Source organism: Hyperolius riggenbachi, chromosome 10 (genome assembly GCF_040937935.1).
Source record: "Hyperolius riggenbachi isolate aHypRig1 chromosome 10, aHypRig1.pri, whole genome shotgun sequence".
In the NCBI taxonomy this organism is placed as follows: domain Eukaryota; kingdom Metazoa; phylum Chordata; class Amphibia; order Anura; family Hyperoliidae; genus Hyperolius; species Hyperolius riggenbachi.
This window is the reverse complement of record NC_090655.1, coordinates 127714300-127736320: the sequence shown is the minus strand read 5'-3', so window position 1 is coordinate 127736320 and position 22021 is coordinate 127714300. Positions and strand designations below refer to the sequence as shown.

The 22021-nt window shown below is 40.2% G+C and overlaps 1 protein-coding gene across 22 annotated transcripts in view; it reads right to left on the bottom strand.

The window, feature by feature from the left end:
- Positions 1–22021, bottom strand: part of CAMK2G (calcium/calmodulin dependent protein kinase II gamma) — a 375935-nt gene that overhangs the window by 35389 nt on the left and 318525 nt on the right. For 15 of the 22 annotated variants that reach the window (XM_068257961.1, XM_068257965.1, XM_068257963.1 and 12 more), the window contains one exon: positions 21061–21101. In XM_068257961.1, the coding sequence (XP_068114062.1) occupies positions 21061–21101 (41 nt within the window). Of the gene's footprint in view, positions 1–8165; positions 8199–21060; positions 21102–22021 lie in introns of all 22 variants that reach the window. The other 7 variants (XM_068257960.1, XM_068257962.1, XM_068257966.1 and 4 more) reach the window with 1 other exon arrangement.

Here is a 22021-nt window from a genome sequence, read left to right as displayed (position 1 = left end):
GTTCATAAGGAGTGGACATTAATGTGCAAGTACAATCTATGGCACAATCCGCACTGTCCCGACTGCTATAACGTATCTCTGGCTGCTACTAGCTATGGAAAATACGTAGCTTAAAGGTCCGTTTAACCTGTAATATTGTTCTGCTGCCCCAGATAAGACTAATGGCCCAGCAGAATTATCCACGTTAGAACACATCTAGAACACAAGGTGATTTTGCACAAAATAATAACGATACAAAAACTACACTCACTAAATCCCACAATGATTTAGTATCAGGTTACAGTGTTTTCAAGGAAAAGATAGGCTAGGCCTTGGGGTGCCCAGAACGCCTACATGGCAATTTGATGAGACCGAAGGACTCATGATATTTATTTTCTTAATGAAGGTTTGGCTTCCCTCAAAGTGGTAATAAAGTTGGTAATAAAGTCCAGGTGCTTTGTCAGAGCAGAAGGAAAAAAAAATGGTGTATTGCTTCAGAAATTCTCCATACATTACAGTATATTCTGAGAAGCTCCACATTAAACTTGCATCACATAGGAATGCAATTAACCAAATACTTCCACAAAAGATATCAGCTGGGAACCATGGCGATGTATAGATATCTCACAGATTTACATTTGTTGGACATAAGTCTATGGAACTGGTTCCCAAGAGAGATCTGCAAGCAGACAATGGCTACGGTAGGCATCCTCACCAATAGTTTTATGGGCAATTTATAAAACAATCATGTTATTTTAAAGGCAGAACTTGAATTATTTGTTTCTGCCGTGACTTCATTAATCTCTGAGCTGCTTTCTTTACATGACTTTAGCTCTGCTGTAAGCTTAACGCAGGGCTGGGCAAACTTTACGCAGCCCGGGCCTACTCCTGAAATGTCTCCCTCCCTCCCTCCCTGCAGAGTCGAGAGCAGAAGAATACAGACTGTTAAAACTTACCTACTCGCGGCTTCCTGCGTCGGGTCTATATGGCAACAGGGCGTCACGTGACGTGTCGCATGACATTCCAGCGCATCACATGCTGGCTGCCAGCGTGTAATACGCTAGCAAGCCCTGCTGCCATGGAGACGTGATGCTGGAATCTGCGATCAGGTGAGTTTTAACCCCCCCGTTATCGCCAGCTCACTGACTCTACAGGGAGGGAGGAGTTGAAAAGAGGAATCCGGCCCGTCTGCGGGCCGGATGAGCAGTGCAAGTGGACTAGATACGGCCATTGGGCCGTAGTTTGCCCATCACTGGCTTAAAGCTTTGTTCACAGTGGTGCGTTGTGGCATCTTGGCCACTTTGTAACATGGCTTGCCGCTCTGCAGTGCACCACCTATATGACGTTCACAGTACAGAGGGTGTGTTGCAGTTTAATAGTGCGGTATTCTGCATAACGTGCACATTAACATACTGTATGCAACACAATGCGCGATTAACTTGTGGGGGCTATTCTGTTGCGCTACTGATGTTACAGAGTACGAAACACAGCCCAGCTCTTTAGTACATAATACTAATTACCATTATCGGCTTCTGGTGGTCCCCATGAGGGGGAACTCTTGATAGAAGTCTGGACTCCAAATGCCAAGGATTCATAGGTTTATTATAATCTAACTAGCTTCCTTTCAACTACTCTCAAATTCGCTTAAGCATAACTGTATCTTTTTTGTTATAAATATAAACTATTTACTATAGATTGTTGTAAAGAACTAGGGGAGAATGACCGAAGGTGTGTTTTTCTGATGTCTGAAATGAACGGAGAATTTAATGGCTTCTTATAAAGATTATATATAAACTTCAACTCTTAATCCCAAGCCAGTCACCTGGTCTGCCCTGGCATTTGTCTAACAGCAGTGATTATTTAGTGCTGTTGTGTAATTTTGCACTTGTTTGGGGGAGTATCTTTTACATGATAAAACACTGTAATTTTCATCTGTCATGGCAGTTCTTAGTTACAGTTCTGTGCTGGTGTGTGGCTTAGAGTCTGGCAAAATAATAGAGTATTTTCTGCAGCAATGAACACTTGTTATTAAAAATAAATGGCCTGTAAAAGGTTTGCAGCAGCCTTGCTGCTAACATCCCTAATACAAGTCTCTATTATTGATCAAAAGGACAAGAGACCTATAGAGAAGTAAGCAGCTGATTCCACAAATGACACTGCTCTTAGTCTAATTGGATAAGCCTGATGCATACAAACTTTGTTATTCTGTATGGGGGTATTTGCTGCAGGATCTGAGAATGGTGGAAAGTCTATTACACTAACCTATATAATAAAACCCGTGTCTCTGTGTTCCTGTGTGTGTGTCCGTGCTTTGTGCTACTGCGCATGTGCCGCACGGACAGCCTTGAAACAGGGAGCAGGACGGGCTGGTGTGTGTCCGCGAGCGCATGCGTGCTGACTATGCGGCGGTGGCGGGAGTCACAGGGGAGGGAGAGGAAGCGGGGTTCCAAAACAGACCTAGAGCCCGTTTTTTAAACAGGCTTAGGTCTACTAGTATTCTATATTTACATTAAAGGATCACTGTTAAAAACTATGAATGTAAAATCTACACGTAGTAACCTGCACTACATATATTTTTTTTCCTATGTAGCTGTTACAGTAGGCATTATTAATGTGACAACTCTGATTTTGGACTAGTCCATCTCCTCCTGGTGGATTTCCTGAAAACAACCTTTAAAAAGATCCTAGACAGTTTGCTTACTTATGTGCCACTATTCTTGCACTTTGACTGTACCACTGCCCACCAGGGTGGGCTTTTGGACAAAGGAATTCCTAACCTACTGTAATGGCTACATAGGGGAAAAAAAGGAATGTATAGTGCATTTACCTCTGTGACAAAAGTACAGTACATCTGATAGATATGGGTATACACAATTCAAAATTTTATAGTTTTTAGGACAGTCGTCCTTAAACCAACATTCTCGTCCAGTCGGGCTGCTCGCACTCCCGCCGCCGGCCGTTAGCCCAGCAATCAATGGGACAATGGGAGGTGAAAGTTGCTCAGATGCAAAAAATAAACTACCCTTCGGGCTTAAAGAGAATCTGTACTCTAAAATTCTTACAATAAAAAGCATACCATGCTATTCATTATGCTCTCCTGGGCCCCTCTGTGCTGTTTCTGCCACTCCCTGCTGCAATCCTGGCATGTAATTGCCAGTTTTAGGCAGTGTTTACAAACAAAAAACATGGCTGGTAACCAGAGTGTGATAGGCTGAGAGAAGCTAAGTCTGTGACTCATACAGAGCCTGCAGGGGGCCTGGAGAGGGTGTGTATAGCTTTTTATCCTATCACAAGCAGAGCAGCACATTCTTGCCTGAGCCGACAAAGGAAAGATGATTAGATTATATACCAGAGATAATACAGCCACTGTGCAACTAGGAAAGGCTGCAGTAAGACAGACCACATTAGAACAGGTATAGGATCTTATAGGATATAAGAAATAAGGCTGAACATTTTGTTAGAGTCTCTTTAAGTGGTTAATCTGGTGGCAAACTTTGGTTGCTGGAAAAATGACTACAATCTTTGTGCAATCCTGCCAACCATATAGTATTTGTATAGTAACCTATATAAATTCTACTCAGTTGGATTAACCCTCACAGGAATTTCTCAATTTTCATGTAATCATACTATCTCTGTAAAGCAGTGATCCTCGACCGGTTTTTGATACAGCACGAGTGTCACTAGATACGGTTAATGGGATGCTAATAATTACGAATGGATGCAAATTATCTGGTATTTTATGCAAATATATGCATCTTTGAAATGGACCTACAAAACACACTGCATTTAAATAGAGACTGAGGCCACTATAAAAATCAGTTTTTATATTTTATTTTTTTAAGGATCATTGCCAGACATAAACCGCCGCATCCCCGTGGCAAAATGAGGGTTCCATCACCCCCAAATCCCAGGGCAATGTTGGGGGAGCGCTTCCTGATTGAGGCAGAGCTTTCCGCTGTAGCTCTGCCTATCATCGCATCAATCCACGCTGATCGCCGCCTCTCTCCGCATTTTCAGTGAGATGGGCGGGGACAGGCGGAGATCCGCATTGGATTGACGCGAATGGAGGCAGAGCTTCAGCTTTAAGCTCTGTCTCCCTGGGCAGCAAAATCCACAACCAGGAGAGTCATGGATTTTGCACAGGGGATTTGGGGGGTATAAACCCAGCGTTTTGCTGCAGGGATGCAGTGGTTTATGTCCAGCAATTATCCTTAAAAGTAATAAAAGGTAAAAACTGATTTTTATAGTATCTTCAGAGTCTCTTTAATTGGTGCACTTCCAAGCTGCATAAATTGGCATCAATTCAGAATTATTAGCATCTCATTGGCCATCCCCAAGTGTCACCTCTTCCCAGTTGCTACTCTTACTTCTACTTACAGATTTAAAGAATACTGTGTCCAATCAAGATGGAGACAGGAGCTCTGTCACAAAAGGTGCACCAGATATTTTTAAAGCGCAAATATAATAATATAACTCAAGACACTTCTTGTGACATTTGTTCTGATTGGAAACAGTTTTTCTTACAACACATATGAGATATATAGCATCCCAGACAACAGGGTTTAGCATCTACCCAGCAATCAGCAAGCACCAGGGCAGTGTCTCGAATCACCCCAGCAGATCAATATACCGGTAATCAGCCTTCACCATCTGAATAGTGCCAGGCCAGCAGCCAATGCCGGGACAACACTAGCCAATCAACAGCACCTGGCACCAGTTCATAAGTGCAGCCAGCTAGCATCAACACAGCATTCTAGGCCTATGTTGGCCAAGAATCCTAGGCTTACACTCATTCAGTAATGCCAGACAGGCTGTGCAGCCAGTTCCATGCCAGCAACAGCAGCCATGCCAAACCAATTCCTCACCAGCAATGACTGGGCAGGCCAGCATGGTCAAGAGAGACCAAGCTAGAAATCCGGAAGAGTATGGCTGGCTTGCCAAAAAAACTGCCTACCACGGTCAAAGAACCAGCTCACTTTTATTGTTTGAACCTAATAAGCCAGTTACACTGGCTTCTCGATAGAGTCATAATCATCCAAGTTCACTGAAAAACATGCTTGGGTGTATGTCTGACAGCTGTTGGATTGTGTCTGAAGACCTGACTAGCTAATCAAGTCTAGTGCTGGCACGCTGTAGAATGCATTTACTGACATATAGGAAAGAGTAGGGAGATGTAATGCATGGCATATATACATAGTCAGCCTTGTTACTGTCAAAAAATTAGCATAGTAGAAATTTCCAAAGCAAGAACTTTTTTGAAGCAGAAGTCTGAATACAGCTGGCATCAAAAGCAACTGGTGCGACTTCTGCAAAATGGTAGAAGCAGATGTGACACCTAAAGAATTTTAACTATAGTGACTATCAAGTAAGAAAATAGTTCTACAATGCACCCCCACCCCCCGCCCCCAAAAAACGAATTAATTGAAATTAAAAAAAACATGGGTATGTCAACAAATAAGTAAAACTACCATAGATGTAGCTGTCTCAACCTGATTAATGAAAATGGTTTGTCTGGCTGAGAATTTTATAACTCATTTATAAAAACTAGAAAACAATACAGAAATCAAATCCCTGGATTGTTTTTAGTAACCAAACAATTCCTGGATATCAATGTTAACGAGTTGAAAATGAGACTGGTTGCCAGGAAAAACAATTCTGTTTTCTTCAGTCTTCATACTGCCTTGCAAAGGTACTGCACTGTAAGCATTGTATAAGCCAGCACGAAGAAGGCATGAAGGGATAGTGTGAACCAGTCATAGTACAAGATAGGAGCTTGGTTGCTGAAGTATTTTTGAAGCTGCCAGGTCCATTGTTGTCATGTTCAATTCTATGTTTTTGTGAAAACGGATACTGGATCAGGCCAGGACTTGTGATATCTCTGACAGCCCTGCACCCATATCTCACGCAATAGAAAAGCTAAAGGATGACCATAAAAGCCACAGAATCAAAGTACTAGTTCAGACTTCCTTTTTTTTTTTTTTTTTTTTTAAAGGACACCTGAAGTAACTTGTAGAATAAAATAAACTGTAGATACTAACCTCAGTAGTGTTGAGATTGATCCTTCTATAGTCCACTATTCCAGTGCTACAGTGCTAGGTCCTTCTATGTCTACTCAACTCAGGAAGCCAAAGAGATTTCTTCTGGTCGTGACCACAGCAACACACGGGTGCATCTAGACTGGTCAAGCGTGATTAATGTCCACAGCGTGCTCAGTAGAACAAAGCCCTCGTGGATGGAGGAAGAAGGTTGTGCACGAGCGCTTCATTCTACTGCGCATGCACAGACCTTACTCACGAAAGCCTAGAGCAGGGGCAGCTGTGAGTCTGGCCAGAAGATAAAGAGCCACTGCACTGGAATGGTGGGCTCTATGAGGATTTTGGTAGCCTTTGGACCACCCAGAGCCTTAACTACTGAAATATTTTACTCCCTCCTCCCCACTTCAGGTTTGCATTTAATGCATATGAAAGTAAATTTGTATCGATTAGCAATGCACAATTTCTGCATTGTTTAGCATTTTATTTTTGCATCCGTGTGGAGTAAAACTATTGAAATTACTGGGCTGACTTCTTCCTGCAGCTGCTTGGATTTAACCCTTCCCAGACTGTACCCAGCATGTTTATAGCATTTCTGCATTACTCCTCACCCTGCCTTGCCAGCAATAAGAAGCCATTTCTTGTTACGCGTCTAACATTTTTATAAAGGCATAGGAGAAGGTGAGGTAAGTGCTAAAGGGCAACTGAAATAAGAAGAATGGATGACATTTATTTCCATTTAAACAATAAATATTATTGCTGCAGTAGTGTCTGCATAACACCAGAAAGACGTATGCAACTAATCTTGTCAGTTCTGACAAAAATGTAAAAAAATAGCATAAAAAAAAAATCACCTGATCAGCTGCATGCTTGTTCAGCATCTATGGCTAAAAGTATTAGAGGCAGATGATCAGATGATCAGCAGCATAGCCATTCAAACTGTTATTGCTTAAAAAGGAATAACTATGGCAGCCTCCTTATCCCTCTCGGTCCAGTTGTCCTTTAAGACCCCTTTTTTCCACGAGCAGTTGATAGGCAGTGAAAAGCTTCTCATACTCTCACAACTTCTTGCTGCTGCCTGGTAACTGCTTGATGAACTCACAGAACTACATGTTTTCAATGTAATCATGAATAAAGATGATCAAGATTTAGCAAATTTTTCCCAAATTGATGCAAATTTTGTTGCAATTTGCATGCCGTTGGAATTGGGCCAATACAAGTCAGCAGCAGCTGCTATTGATTGGTCTAATGTCAAGCATTCAAAGTGAAATAAAATTTGCATGACATTGGAAAAAATAGGCATGTCGTTGATCATCTCTATTCATAAGGAAAGACCATCAGGTGTCCCCTTCCTAGCTTACTCCCTTAGGCCTTAGCCACACTATAAGCGTTTTTTCTGAGTGCTTGTGATTGATTAGCTTTCTAAAAATCACTCCCATTCACGTTTATTAAAATTTCGGTAAAAATCACAAAAATCGCTGTGATTTTTCGCATACGCGATCGCACCGATTTTTTACCGAAATTTTACTAAAAGTTAATGGGAGTGATTTTTAAAAGGCGCTAATCAATCACAAAGTGCTCAGAAAAGCGCTTATAGTGTGGTTGAGCCCTTTAACAGTAAATGTGCGCTGTCCTCTACAGAAAATGAAGCTGCAGGATCCAGCCAGGTACTCTCAATATATTTGTTGCAAACACCACAAATGCGTAAAGCACAAAGCATTGCAAAGCTAAACTTTCATCAGCATTAATAATGGAAGACTGAACTAGGGCTTTTCAAATAAAGTAAGCACCAGAATCTCCCATCTTTCTTTGATTATGGATTCAATTTAGCCACTGAGTGTGATGTGTCATCAGAACCAACTACAGGAACACACTAGGGAAAAAACAACTACTGTTCTCCTCGGTTGGTACTGCTAACCTGAATAAAATGGCACGGTTATACTTTTTCAGCAAGGTTTGTGTAAATTACACGTGGAATAAGTGCAGAGTGGAATGGACGGGAAGTACAGACTATGAAGCGAAGACTTGGACCAGCTTCTTATGGTCACATGTCTGCACATGCAATAGATGGGGATGAGCTCAAGCAGAACATGCATGTCATGATGAGATGGTGAGCAATGCAGTGATGCACAGCAGCTGACAATAGGTGCTCACCATTAAATGCACACTGGAGCTTGACTTCCTTTTCTAGATAGGCCAGAGGAGGGAAAAGTGTAAGAGCGGAGATAGAAAAAAGAAGCAGACAGAAGTAGGAAAGGGGCATGGTAATAAAAAGAACAGACAACGGTAGACTACGTTAGTGAGGCAAAAGAGTGAGGGAGCCAGTCCCAGCTGAGAGCAGGATACAAGCAAACAGTCAAATTAAAAACTACAGAGACTCATCAAATTGCAGGAAAACTAATCTTATGGCCCCAATTTACAAAGTACAAATGTATATTGAATTGTGATGTTTCTGACACTTTTATTCAGTTAAAAATGATCATCGCTGCGAACTGTGAGCTGCAGGGCTGCATAAGACGTTAAAGATGACATCATCGCTGCGAACTGTGTGCTGCATAAGACGTTAAAGATGACATCATCACTGCAAACTGCGAGCTGCAAACTGCAAGCTGCATATGACTAGTGCTAATTACCTGGGTTAATATCTGTCAGCTGATTCACTCACTACAATCATGCTCCTCCCAGATGGTAGCAAGACTGTCTCCACCATACCTGACTGGACTGTGCCACTCCCTACAAGTTCACAGTTTTCATGTGTCTCCCACTTACAAATTCCCAGTCATCTAAAATATATGCAGAACCCAAAATTTAAATCAGAAGCCTTTGCCACAGCTGTGGCAGGAGGACATGAGAACTCTTAGCAGCAATTGTGCCCCACCTGAATACGTATTGCTGTGCCACAGAATGACTTGGGCTGGGGGTAAAATATTAGTAATTTAAATTACCGATATTTTATTATGCAGTACATGACACCCAATTTACACTTGAATCCCTCCACTGTTAATGCTCAACTCTACCCCCCCCCCCCCCCCATCCAGTAGGTGCCTAACCCTAACTTCCCATAAGTGCACCCCCAACCCCGCCTAAAACGAACCTGGAAACCCCGACACCCAAACGACCAATAGCTGTAGCCAATTGTCTACAATCATTCGTTACTATGTAGTAGCAGATCACCTCTTGGGTGCCCAATTACCGATAATTAACACAGATGTCTATTAGATCCCGAAGCCCAAATGTCCTGGACCCAGTTCCACCTACCCATAGACTCAAACAGCCGTTTGCCAAAACTGCACCATTCAAGATACTACATAAACAAGACAAACTAACAGCTTCCTATTAAAAATACAGTGGAATGAGAGAAAATTATGAGTGGAAAAATAAATAAACCGCCAGTTGTAATTACATGCATAATGTTTGTCACTAACGTGTTCCATTCCAAGGAGAGCCGGGATGAAGATACCACAATCCACTGCCCATTTCCAAATACACATTGGCAAATGTTGACTTAGTATTCCCCATGACACAGTCATTAGGCAGATAGACAGGGAATCTACATTACATAGAGCTTGGGCATCAAACCAAGTGGTAATGGATTTCACTTACACAATTTCTCCTCATTAATATGGGTCTGCTTTCTGCAGCGTTTACAGTATTTTCAGTTATGTGATTACAGTGTGACTCATTCATTACTAAAAGGTACAGGGAGAGATGTTTATGAAAACTAGTACAAATGGAAACAGGTCTAGTCCAGGGCAACTGGATAATCGATGTGGTGAAATGCAATAAAAATAGCCCTACAAAAATGACAGCTTTTGATCTGACATTTTAACTAATATACTGTATCTATACTATGTGGAATCGGTGTTCCCAGAGGGCCTACTACATACATAGATCAGAACAAGGCTCTTTATGACCAGACATTACTCAGAATTCAAGGTCAGCTATGCATTACCATTAATTAGATAATCTTTAACCAACTGCTATACAGATAGCAGAGGAAGTCCTACAAGGTTATAAATATTCTCAAACGATTCATCAACCGCGCTTGGCACCTGCAGAGTGATCTACTGAAATGCACTCTAACGCTCTCCAGCCACTACAGTTTACAGTCTGTGTTCTAGCAACAAGCCCTCTATTACCCTTAATGACAAGAGCGAAACAAATCTGTGACTTCACATGTCAACAGCCAGAAGAAGCAAGCAATGGATCCCCAGATATTTGGCATCCAAGCCCACTAGGGTCCTTACCCAATTTGTGTTTTTTTGACCATGTTTTCGGTAATGTGATGCAATGTGATCCGCAGGGACAGCAGAAGTGCATAGACTGCACTGTCTGAAGCCCACATCCATGCGTGGTACCAGACAAATTCCTACAAGTACATTGCGATTTCCATTTCCATTCCGACCTTAAAGGAACATATGAAAATGACCTCTGTCGCAAAAATCATTCAATTTAAAATATATGTAAATGTATACAATTAAGAAGTACGTTTCTTCCAGAGTAAAATGAGCCATACATTACTTTTTTCCTATGTTTCTTTCACTTACAGTAAGTAGTAGAAATCTGACAGAACCGACAGGTTTTGGACGAGCCCATCTCTTCATGGGGGGTTCATAGGGATTTCTTTATTTTTAAAATACACTTAGTGAATGGCAGTTGCTCCGTCCAACTGCCAAAAAAAAGTGTACAGTGAGCAGGGAGGCTGGTCAGCATCTTTGTATAAATCTTTTTCAGGGAGTGTCTTTATAAAGAATAAAGGCTATGCTGAGAATCCCCTATGGGGAGATGGACTAACCCAAAACCTGTCGGTTCTGTCAGATTTCTACTACTTACAGTAAATGCCAGCAACATAGGAAATAAGTAATTTATGGCTCATTTTACTCGGGAAGAAACGTACTTCTGATTTGTATGTTGTTTAAATTTTAAGATTTTTGCGACAGTTACTCTTTAAATAGGGTAAAACTATTTATAACTGCCGTTATCTTTTAAATACCTGAACATTGCAGTTAAAACAGCATTTTTGCTTCTTCCAGACCTTTCTTAATCAATATAATTTTGGCTCTTGGGGAAAGGTACTTACTTACTAGCAAGTGATTTCAAGGGAAGGTTCATGGAGGTGTTTTAAAAAAAATACTAATCCACTTACCTGGGATTTTCTCCAGCCCGTGGCAGGCAGGACGTTCCCTCAATGCCACTCCGGAGGCTCCTTGTCTTCTTCGGTGGCTCACCCGACCTGGCCAGGTCGGCTTCCTGGTCGGGCTTCTCCTTGCGCTCCAACGTGCATCTCACGAGGCCGTGCTGACGTCATCGGACGTCCTACGGACTGTACTGCGCAGGTGCAGAACAACTGCGCCTGCGCAGTACAGCCTGGAAGATGTCCGATGATGTCAGCGCAACAGCGTGAGACGCACGTTGGAGCGCACAAGAGCCTGACCTGGAAGCCGGCCTGGCCAGGTCGGGTGAGCCACCGGAGATGACCAGAAGCCTCCGGAGCGGCATCGAGGGCACGTCCTGCCTGCTACGGGCTGGAGGAAGCCCCAGGTAAGTGGATTAGTATTTTTATTTTTTTTAAACACCTCCCTAAACCTTCCCTTTAAAGAGACACTGAAGTGAAAAAAAGCATTAAGATATAATGAATTGGGTAGTACGGATAATTACTAGAACATTAGTAGCAAAGAAAATATTCTCATTTTTATTTTCAGTTATATAGTTTTTTTTGTAACATTGCATCATTCTCTAATATTTGCAGTTTATACACTACTTCCGCATTCTAAATGATTTTACAGAGCAGGCTAGTAAACTTTTGAACTGTCCTCTGCAGGAAAAAAACAATACAGTGACTAACACTTGTGATAATAAGCTTCAGAAGACAGAGCTCTCTGCAACTTTGAAAGTCATGGAGCTCAGCGGCTCTTTTGCATATATTACAACTGGAGTTTCTTAACTCTTCCTGTACTGGAAACAATATTAGACTTATGTCTCTGATCCTAATGTTTTATTTCTTTGCTGTACTACACATACAAATCATATTTTTTTCTCGCTTCAGTCTCCCTTTAATTCACAATTTACTAAGAGTCTGAAAAGTTGGAGAACCAAGTGGTGCAGCACTTGGTGTTCTGTATTATGATCTAATGTATGAACACAAATATGGTCTGTTTACAATATGGATGAGGGACAGAAGCAAAGGTTAAAAAAAAATGAGAATCAGGCCCAGGTGGTCCAATAATTTATTCAGAGAGGATGTTAGGAAATGCCCACTGCAGCTGGTACCAATATAACATATCTGCTTGTAAAGCCTCCTTCCTTAGATTGTCTTGAGCAGTTCCTAGCTAAGAAGTACAGATTTATGATGGGCAAGATCTCCAGGCAATAGCTGCCAGGTGGACAGAAAATCGCAAAGACAGAAACATAGAAGGTATGCCTCAAATTGCACAGGCACTGCAAGTCATACCACAAGCAACTCTTTTGAATGGAATGTTCTAAAAACACCTTCACTGCATGTGCATGCGCTAGGAATTCAGCTAGTCAAGATTGGTGGTCACCAAAACCTTGAAACATGCAGATAATGATCTTGGCAACAGAGGAGTTTAGAAATGTGGACTTCCTCTTGTCATCCCCTTGATATGGAGACAATGTATTGAGGACTTTAACGCTTCTTTCAGGACCGGTACTGCTCTAACTGCAATTTTCAGAAGTGTAGTAGAGTGAAAATCTCTTATCGCTTTCCCATTTTTCCTAAAGAAATTTAGAGTAATACGAAGGAACAAAACAGCCAGACTAAACAAAAGTATTCAGTTAAAGTTCATAAGGACCTCAGTTACTGTATATTCAGGTCGATTCATGTTTACGGAGTACACTAGCAGATTAAATTGTGATTTTATTTTCTATATCCCTGGTCTGAGGTTTAGCTTTAAACTCTGAGCAAAATGCGGCATTAGCATGTGTAGCCTTTTTTCTTTATTCTTCATTTATAATAGAGGTTTAGTCTTTAATTGTGGCACAGTATAAAAACAATCTCTTTGCATAGCCACATTTTTTTTTTTCACGTTCGAGGTGGCATTAAATTAGATTTTGTTTCTGTGGAATGAGCAGAGACCTTTTCCATTGTAACTTTGTTTCTCCATTTTTATCTGCGTCATCAAACCACTGTTGTTATGGAAACAGACAAGACACTACTAGCTGGGAGACACAGTCTGCTGTCACTAAAAATGAATACTGAAGCTTCAAAATAGAGATTTGCAAAATCACATGTCGGAAACATCAGATTGAGAAGAACTGGCAAAGCCAAACCACCTCCTTCATTCTGAAAACATTATTAAAAAGGCACATATGCAACGACAGGGATTTTGTACAGTCTCCATACACAAACTCATAACCAGCTGGTAGAAATGTTTAACTTCCTTCAAAAAACAGTTACATCTATACATGCTAGTGTGGCTAAGGGGCAGTGCGTTAGATGCAGCAAAAATCTTATCAAGATCAATTGTGTAACCTGCAATCAGGAATACAGCTGAAGTAGTCAGAAATGTTTAACAAATGACAACCCCTCTATCCTCTGGCCAGTACACACAATGGAACATTTAATTCACTAGCCACTGAATTCTAAAAAGTATATACATGGTGATCTTTCATGCTCGATTCGTCCTGAGCAACTCCAACAGTAATGTACATAGCAGGGCCAACTCCTGTTCATCAAATCAAAGAGCTGTGCACAGTTTCTGTAAAATGATCAATGTTAAACAATTACCCAAAACAATCAAATATATATATATATATATATATATATATATATATATATATATATATATAAAATTTTTTTTTTTTTTTGGGAACAGTCATTTAGTGTGTGTGTGTGAGGTTTAAGGTGGGATGGTTCTCTGACAAGCATAAAATAGGATTTTGTACAGTAGCAAATGGCAGTGGAGTGTGAAGTGAAGAAGACATGTGACAGATAAATAGTACACTTCTTAGATTAGGGGTACTACTGCCTCTGGACTTGCTGCTGATCATCAGAGTTTCTTGGCACAAAACCATATGCTTTTTTTCTCATCAAAACTCCTAGTTACCGGCTTCCCAGGGAAAGTAATCATTCATATGTGATTATTCTCGGGCTCAAGTGAAACCTGTGTCAATCACTCTAATCTAGTCACTGAGCACAAACCTTACACTAGCAAAAAGTTATTTTTACTGAATACAGAGCGTTTTCCACTTGTCTGAGCACTGGAACTTTTACCATCCAGCTAGGTCAGTTGAACTGCTGATAAAGTCAGAGGTGTCATGTGATCATGTGTCACCCTGGCAGTTCACTCAATTCTAAATTAGAAACACTGTATGCATGGATGGACAAGGATACTAATAAAGCTAATAAATATCAGGTCACAGAGTCACCTTTATAAAGGTTGTCTGCTACCGGTGCAGGTACAAACATATTGTGGTCACAATATCAAATGAAGCTGTGATATTTAGTCCCATTCCTGTAGGGTTGAACTTCAGCTTAATGTACCATAGTGAAGCATAACAAATTTAGAGTTTTAGAAAATGATAAATCCTATATAAAGAACACCAAATTAGTATTTTAGCTAATTAAAAGCTTAGAAACTGTTTAGAAACAATTATTGTGTACTACTCTTAAATATATCTGTATCAATGGGTATTTAACATAATTTCTACCATATCAAGGGGTACTTGGAAAGCACAGGCATTCAAAAGGGGTATTTACAAAAAAAAATGTTGAGAACCATTGCTGTAGGTCAGACTGTGTCTGAACAATCAACTACCGGTACTCTGTTTTGGGACAATTCCTTTTTGTAAGACTTCAGAACTGCAGCGGCAAAAAAGCAGTGTGCTCTTCTGTTTTAACTGCATAGAAACGTATCGAGATCTTTGAATAAAGTAATTAAAGGGAGTTTTGGTGTGCATTTCTTAAGCATAACCAAGTCAATGTTTTAATATTTAATCAGGGCCGGAGCTACCATAGGAAAAAATGGGCAATTGCCCCAGGGCCCCAGAGCCTGTAGGGGCCCCCAAGTTGTCCCTCCCCCGTTTACGTAGAGGGGAGGCACACATACAGGCATTATCTTTGATGTGACCAAATAGGAAGCATTATGCTTACTCCCCAAATAAGTTCCAAAAAGAAAATAGTGGAGGTGCAAAAGGGGAAGGCGCCAAAACAACAGATACATTAACGGTAGGTAAATCAGTTAAAGGGGCACTATGGCGAAAACATGTAAAATAAAATGTGTGCAAACAAATAATAAGTACGTTTTTCCAGAGTAAAATGAGCCATAAATTACTTTCCTCCTATGTTGCTGTCACTTACAGTAGGTAGTAGAAATCTGACAGAAGTGACAGGTTTTGGACTAGTCCATCTCTTCATAGGGGATGCTCAGGGATTTATTTATTTTCAAAATGCACTTAATGAATGGCAGTTGCTCAGTCCAACTGCCAAAAAAACCATAGCGAGCAGGGAAGCTGGCCAGCATCATTGTTTAAATCCTTTTTAGGGAATATCTTTACAAATAATAAAAGCCTTGCTTAGAATGACCTATGAAGAGATGGACTAGTCCAAAACCTGTCGCTTCTGTCAGATTTCTACTACCTACTGTAAGTGACAGCAGCATAGGAGAAAAGTAAATTATGGCTCATTTTACTCTGGAAAAAACGTACTTCTTATTTGTCTATGTTTGCACATATTTTAAATTTTACAATTTTTCGCCATTGTGCCCCTTTAAGCACATAACGGTATCCGCTGGTAAAATAGGTACCTGCACTAATCCTGCATGACACTGAAACAGACATCTTGTGCATCATATCCCACTGGGAGCATGCATCACAAAATGTTGTAGATTATGTAAACAAAGATTCCCCACTTTAAACATAAGTAGCACTTTTATTAAGGTCAGTAAAATAAATTTTGGTGCATATGAACTCAATGAGGGAATAGTTAGCATGCGCATGTAACTAATGGGTAAGCAAATTTGTAGAGATATCTTCCGGTGAATTTTTGCATGTGTATTTCCTTTTCTTAGATGTAGATTAGATATGCATCAGGCCTGTGTTAAATTGGACAGAAGAAAAAGATTCCAGTAGCTCAAACTGCTGTAAGTACAGTAGATCAGCACCAGGGAGTCAACCAGTCAACACCCGTATCCAACAGGGTGTAAGAAAAACGAACCAAATGAAAAAGAAGGCCGGGTCTTAACTTGGATTTGTGCAATTATAGTGGTAATTTAACGTGCCATAGCAGACAAAAACACAACGTTTTGGCCCAAGAGGCCTTTATCAAGTGTCAAGTGTTTCTTGACACTTGATAAAGGCCTCTTGGGCCGAAAAGCTGTGTTAAATTAACCTGTCAATGTTCTAAAACAGGGCTCTAGTGAGCCTCAATGGTTTCCCATAAAATGTTAGACTCCATGCTGTGTCATCTAATCATTTCTTTTCTAGACCCAAGCCATGATCACTTCAATTCTACCAACACAGAGGTTAGACACTAGCTACATATAATTATAGGAATAAACTGTAGCCAGGTGACAGCTTGATTCTCAGCTGAATTAAAAAACTGTCTGAACCAATAGACTGCCTAAAATGTAGCCTAACCAGCTGTATCCTATTTTAAGGATTTTCAGGTTAACATTAAATGTTTCTTCAGTTCTCCTAAAGACTTGCGCACAATGTCATGTGTGGCTGTGCAGTTTCAAGAAATGCAGAGCAACTCTTGCACTCCATTGCAACGTAACCACTCAGAATTAAGTTAGAATAGCAACTTATCTTCATGAGTAGATAACTGTAAAAAGTTGAATTAATTTGAAACAGAAAAAATATACCTTAACACAAGAAAAGAGACTGTACATCATTTTCTGTTCATAGAACTAAAATCCTGAAAAAAAGGTATCTAAAAACCCGATTTATTTCTTTTATTTTACTTCACAAATTCTTAACACCTGCAGCAACAACTGATGGTAAGCGGCAGCAATGAAAACCCTAAACCAATTAAAATGGATTTATGCTTTATGGTAAAATGAAATGGAGCATTACTGCAGTACATTGATCTAATATTTAGTTAAAAACAAACCAAAAAGGTTTCTGTACTATGCAAAAAAAACAAACAAAAAACAATAAAAAAAAACATAACTAAAAGAGAAAAACTGGCTAAAGACCAGCCCAGATTGAAGTGATCGATGCGCCACATTTCAGCCCAGATTCTGATCCAAAATTAGTTATCGCAGGAATCAAGAAAACCCTCAGATAATACAGAAGTACTGCTCTGCTGTTTGGACTGCCATCAATACAACACTGACTTTACCTCATTTAGGACTGCAAGCCCAACTGAGTTTGCTTAAATGCAAACCAACATTAAAGACAGACTTCATAGGAAGCAGCTAATTATAAGCAGATTCTATCACAACGATCAAATCTATCTCAGCAATGGTTGCTGTACAGGAATCAGTCTGACAAAGGCTTCATAGCCAAAAGCTTATTGCTTTCCTTCTAAGTTATCCAATAAATGGTATTATTTTGATTCAAAACGTCTAACATTGAGTAATGCAAGGAATTATTTAGTCTGCATTCTGAATCTTCAAACTCACAGATCTTTTGGGTATTTACCACTAGAGCAGCTTTTAGGTTTGTGACTAAATTGCATTTCTTCTTAAAAAAGGCCCAGAACTGACATGTGACATAATGACAATAAAGATGTTCATGTACAGTCCCAGTCTCTGTGTGGCCTTTTCTGTGTTTTATTTTTTTTTGGGGGGGGTCACTGTTCACACTATGAGCGTTTCCAATTTTTTTTTTTTTTAAGCGCTGGTGATTTTAGAAATCTCCCTAAAAGCACTTGTGCAATGATTTCCTATGCGTGCGTTTCAATTTCATTAAAATCGCAAGCGCGCTACATGTACCATTTTCTTAGGTATAGGATGGAAGGTATAGGGAAATAGCAAAGTGCTTGAAAAAGCACTTTGAATTGCGATTTCCAGAGCGCTTTTAAAAATAAATTCATTGTATTTATGCTTTCTGGGTCAAAGAGCTCACTTCGGCCCGGTGCACACCAAAACTCACTAGCAGATCCGCAAAATGCGAGCAGATTTTGAAACACTTTTTCTTATTTTTCTGTAGCGTTTCAGCTAGCATTTTGCGGTTTTGTGAAGCGTTTTTGGTGTAGTAGATTTCATATATTGTTACAGTAAAGCTGTTACTGAACAGCTTCTGTAACAAAAACGCCTGCAAAACCGCTCCGAACTGCCGTTTTTCAGAGCGGTTTGCGTTTTTTCTATACTTTACATTGGAGGCAGAAACGCCTCCGCAATCCAAAAAATGCCTCACCCCGGGAGTATGCATTTCAGCAAAACGCCTCCCGCTTTGGTGTGAACCACCCCATTGAGATACATTGACCAAGTGTATCTGCAGCCGCAAGCGACTGCAAAAACACCAAAAAACCCGCTCGGTGTGCATCAGCCCTTCCTGACTGACGTCAGTAAGTGAATAAACTAATCTTACAGCAAAAGCGCTTTTCTAAGTGCAAAGCGTAGGGACAAGCGCTTTGAGAAGTGCTCTATAAATTGATCAGCGCTTGTGATATCGCTGGCGATTTAGAATGTGAACACAGCCTAAGAGTTACCAATCTAGTGTGTCAAATTATTTCACTTCAATAAGAACTGCAGTAGAAACTGCATAATTCTTGCTGAAAACCAATAAGTCAAAAAATTCCTGTGTGATTGATAAAACCACTTGAAAGCAGATGAAATGTTCAATAGTTCAAGATTAGCCTGTATAAACATTGCATTTATTTACCTGAAACAACCAGCACTTTATAAAGTACATTTTAACCATCGCCAAAATAAGACTATGGAATTCCAGGAAAGTTCTATTTAGAATTAGGACTATAAATGCAATTGTTTATCTCAACAGTTTATTTTCACTAGAGATTTGCATTAAAATATTTCCAACTTCAGATTTACATTCAAATATTTCCATTATCCTCTTAGATTTCAGCATACAGATTTAAAATGCAATGGGTTTCAATGGGTTTACTGTATGCTGCTGTAGTGTGTGTAGACATATCTCTGTGTGAATAATGAGTGAAACTAAGTGAGGGAAACTATGGAAATGTACAGAGCATGCATGCTACCTTTATGTGCATGTAGTTAATTGTTTAATCTACCATCTAGGTTAAAAACTGCATTGAAAAGCTGCACAAGTCATATGAAACATTAGGTAAACCACATGAAAGTGCAATTTCCTATAAATTCCAATACACATACTTGTGGGTTGATTGAAACACCTGTACACGTGAGAAAACCCCAATAATCATGCAGGTAAAAAAAAAAACATCTGCACAGGAATAAACGGACTCCCTGTATGCCACAGAGTGGTACCCAGTGCTGTCTGTTTCTGCCAAAGGCAGCAGCTCTAGGTATTAGAAACAACACTGTGTTTACATTTGCTAGGATTTTTTAAATTATAGCAAAATTTACCACACCTTTAGAAAGGAAAACAAGGATAAACTTACTTATCTCATGACAATATACAGTAGGTAAAAAAGGTGCATCTAGTAGCCATCATGTGATATAAACAGAACTGAAAAGGTTTACGTATCATGCAATCTTCATACAGTTTTGTGGTCACATACGGAAGGGTCTCCTAACTTTTGCTCAGTTGTGCCCCACTACTACAGCCTTTCCTGTAAAGCCACCTGTGATGTTAAGAAATTACTATATGTTCACACCTATCTATCTTACCAACATTGTCCGCATTCATTAACCAAAATGTCCACTTATAAACACATGCATATTCAAGGAAACGTGTACACTCTCCATGTGGTACTTGGAGCCGGAGCAGTGCTTTTCAGCGCTGCTACCTTTGGGCGCAGCCAGCGCCGCCATAGACTGTAATGGGAATCAGTCTATAGCGGCGCTCAGTGAGGAAGGTCGGCTCCGTCAGAAGACGGAGCCGAAGTTGTTGAAAAAACACAATAATTCGGCCTCCAGCAATCGCTGGAAGCCGAATTATTTCATTCCCCCACTATCCATGTCGGCCTGGAGGGGGAATAGTAATTAAAACGCCCCGGACTTGTGCAGAAGCAGGACCAGCCATTTAACAGCTGGATCCTGCGCCCAAGTCTACCAGCGCCGTATTCAAATGTACGCCTTGGAGCTGTCAACTGAGAATAGTTCGGTGATCCTCCGCTTCTTTTCTAGAGCCCTGCATTGGCCTACCACATACAGAGTGAGGACCAACACTGGGACAGCTCCATAATGTAGGCATCATATGTCAAACAATGTTAGTACTAACAAGCCCCAAAATTCACTGCATTATCATAAATGGAGCAGAGGTGGATTATTGTTGTCAGGTGACTGCAGGTCACAGGAAGAGGGGTAGAGGAGGGAGAAATAAATTTGCCTTTTAAGTAGCAGGGAAAACAGAATTAGCCTGTAAGGATTCTTCACTTCATCAGCTACACAAGTTATAGCTAGGGGGACAATCCACGCGAGAAGAAATCCAGAATTGGGCAGGTTGAACAACGTCTGCACACTCAAGAAAATAGCTGTTGGACCAAACTTTACAATACTTAACTCAATATTTACCTGTCTAATGGATGTTGTTAAGTATGGGGCTGCATCTCTAATTACTGTTAACACAATACAGACTAGGTCATAATTTATGAAGCTACCATGAGCTCACTTGTCACTATGCAACTAAGGTTTACATTGTCAACATATCATAATGCACAAAGTCTTATATCATATATTCTGAAATCTCTTAAACAAAATTGATTTCAGGCTTTTAGTGACTGATTACTTAGTCATAGTGCACTAAAAGTGAATAGCTGTACTCATCCATTATCATCATCATCTCCTCTCAGTGTCATGAACAAAAAAACTCTGCAATGTTCCACTGACAAAAAAGTGAATGGATTGCAATAAGCAAGATTCTTGAAGGGCCTTAATGGAGAAGATGCTATGCAATAACAAAATAATAACCAAAGCAATCTGGAGGACGATCTATTCCTGTAATAGAAAAATTGCACTGTACAAACTTTTTTTGAGCTTACCTTAACTCCATCTGTCTTCTTGTTTAACAAACTTTTGGCAGCTGAAAGAAAAGAGGGAAATGTAGATAAGTGTACCATTTAATACGATACTGTACTCTGCAGTTTATTTCCATAAACAGGTATTAGATTATCAATGTTTATGGAACCAAACCAAAGCTTACCTGAACACAGGTATGAAACTGGATCGAACAGTAAGGCTGAATTAGTGTAATTACTGATCTTCCTCTATAGCTGGCTGATGTTGTTAGCCTGGGTGAGTACTTATTACATGAGGAAGCAGAGAGGGTCTTTGTAATAAGACCCCGTTCCAGCATGCAACTAAGTTGATGGAGAGGCCAGGGGATTGTATCATGGGGTTGGAGAAGACAAGAATACATTTTACTATATAGAAGTGGTTTAAAGCTAGGATGCACCTAGGCTCACAGGTCTCAATGGATCCAGCCTGTGGCACATCCTGTTGTGTTTGGACTAGTTGCAATGGGGCAACTAAAATGCACACTGGCACAGACTTCAAAACAGACTAGTTCTTAAAACCATTATTTCAGATGTAAAAACTTTCTTAAACAGCACCATTCCCAAATATGTTTGGCCCAGGGTAAAGGCAATGGAAGTAGTCTATGAAAACAAGTTTGGCCCAGGGTAAAGGCAATGGAAGTAGTCTATGAAAACTTTTCTACCCCTGTAAATCTGGCTTTGAAAGTGAAACTGCATAAATAGTCTGGAGCTTGACCTGAACAAGACATTTGCAGTCTTATCCAGTGCGCTCACACCAACAGATCCTGGTCAAATAGTAAAGTATTCTTATTTTTATTTTGCAGCAAATAGGCAATAGCCTTGTATGCTACAATCCTGTTTATTTTTTTTTAAATATTACTTTTGTACATATTTCACTGCCCTGCACAGCATTTGAGAATATTAAATACAATTAAGATGGACTTTCTGCGTACCTAGTAAAGAATTT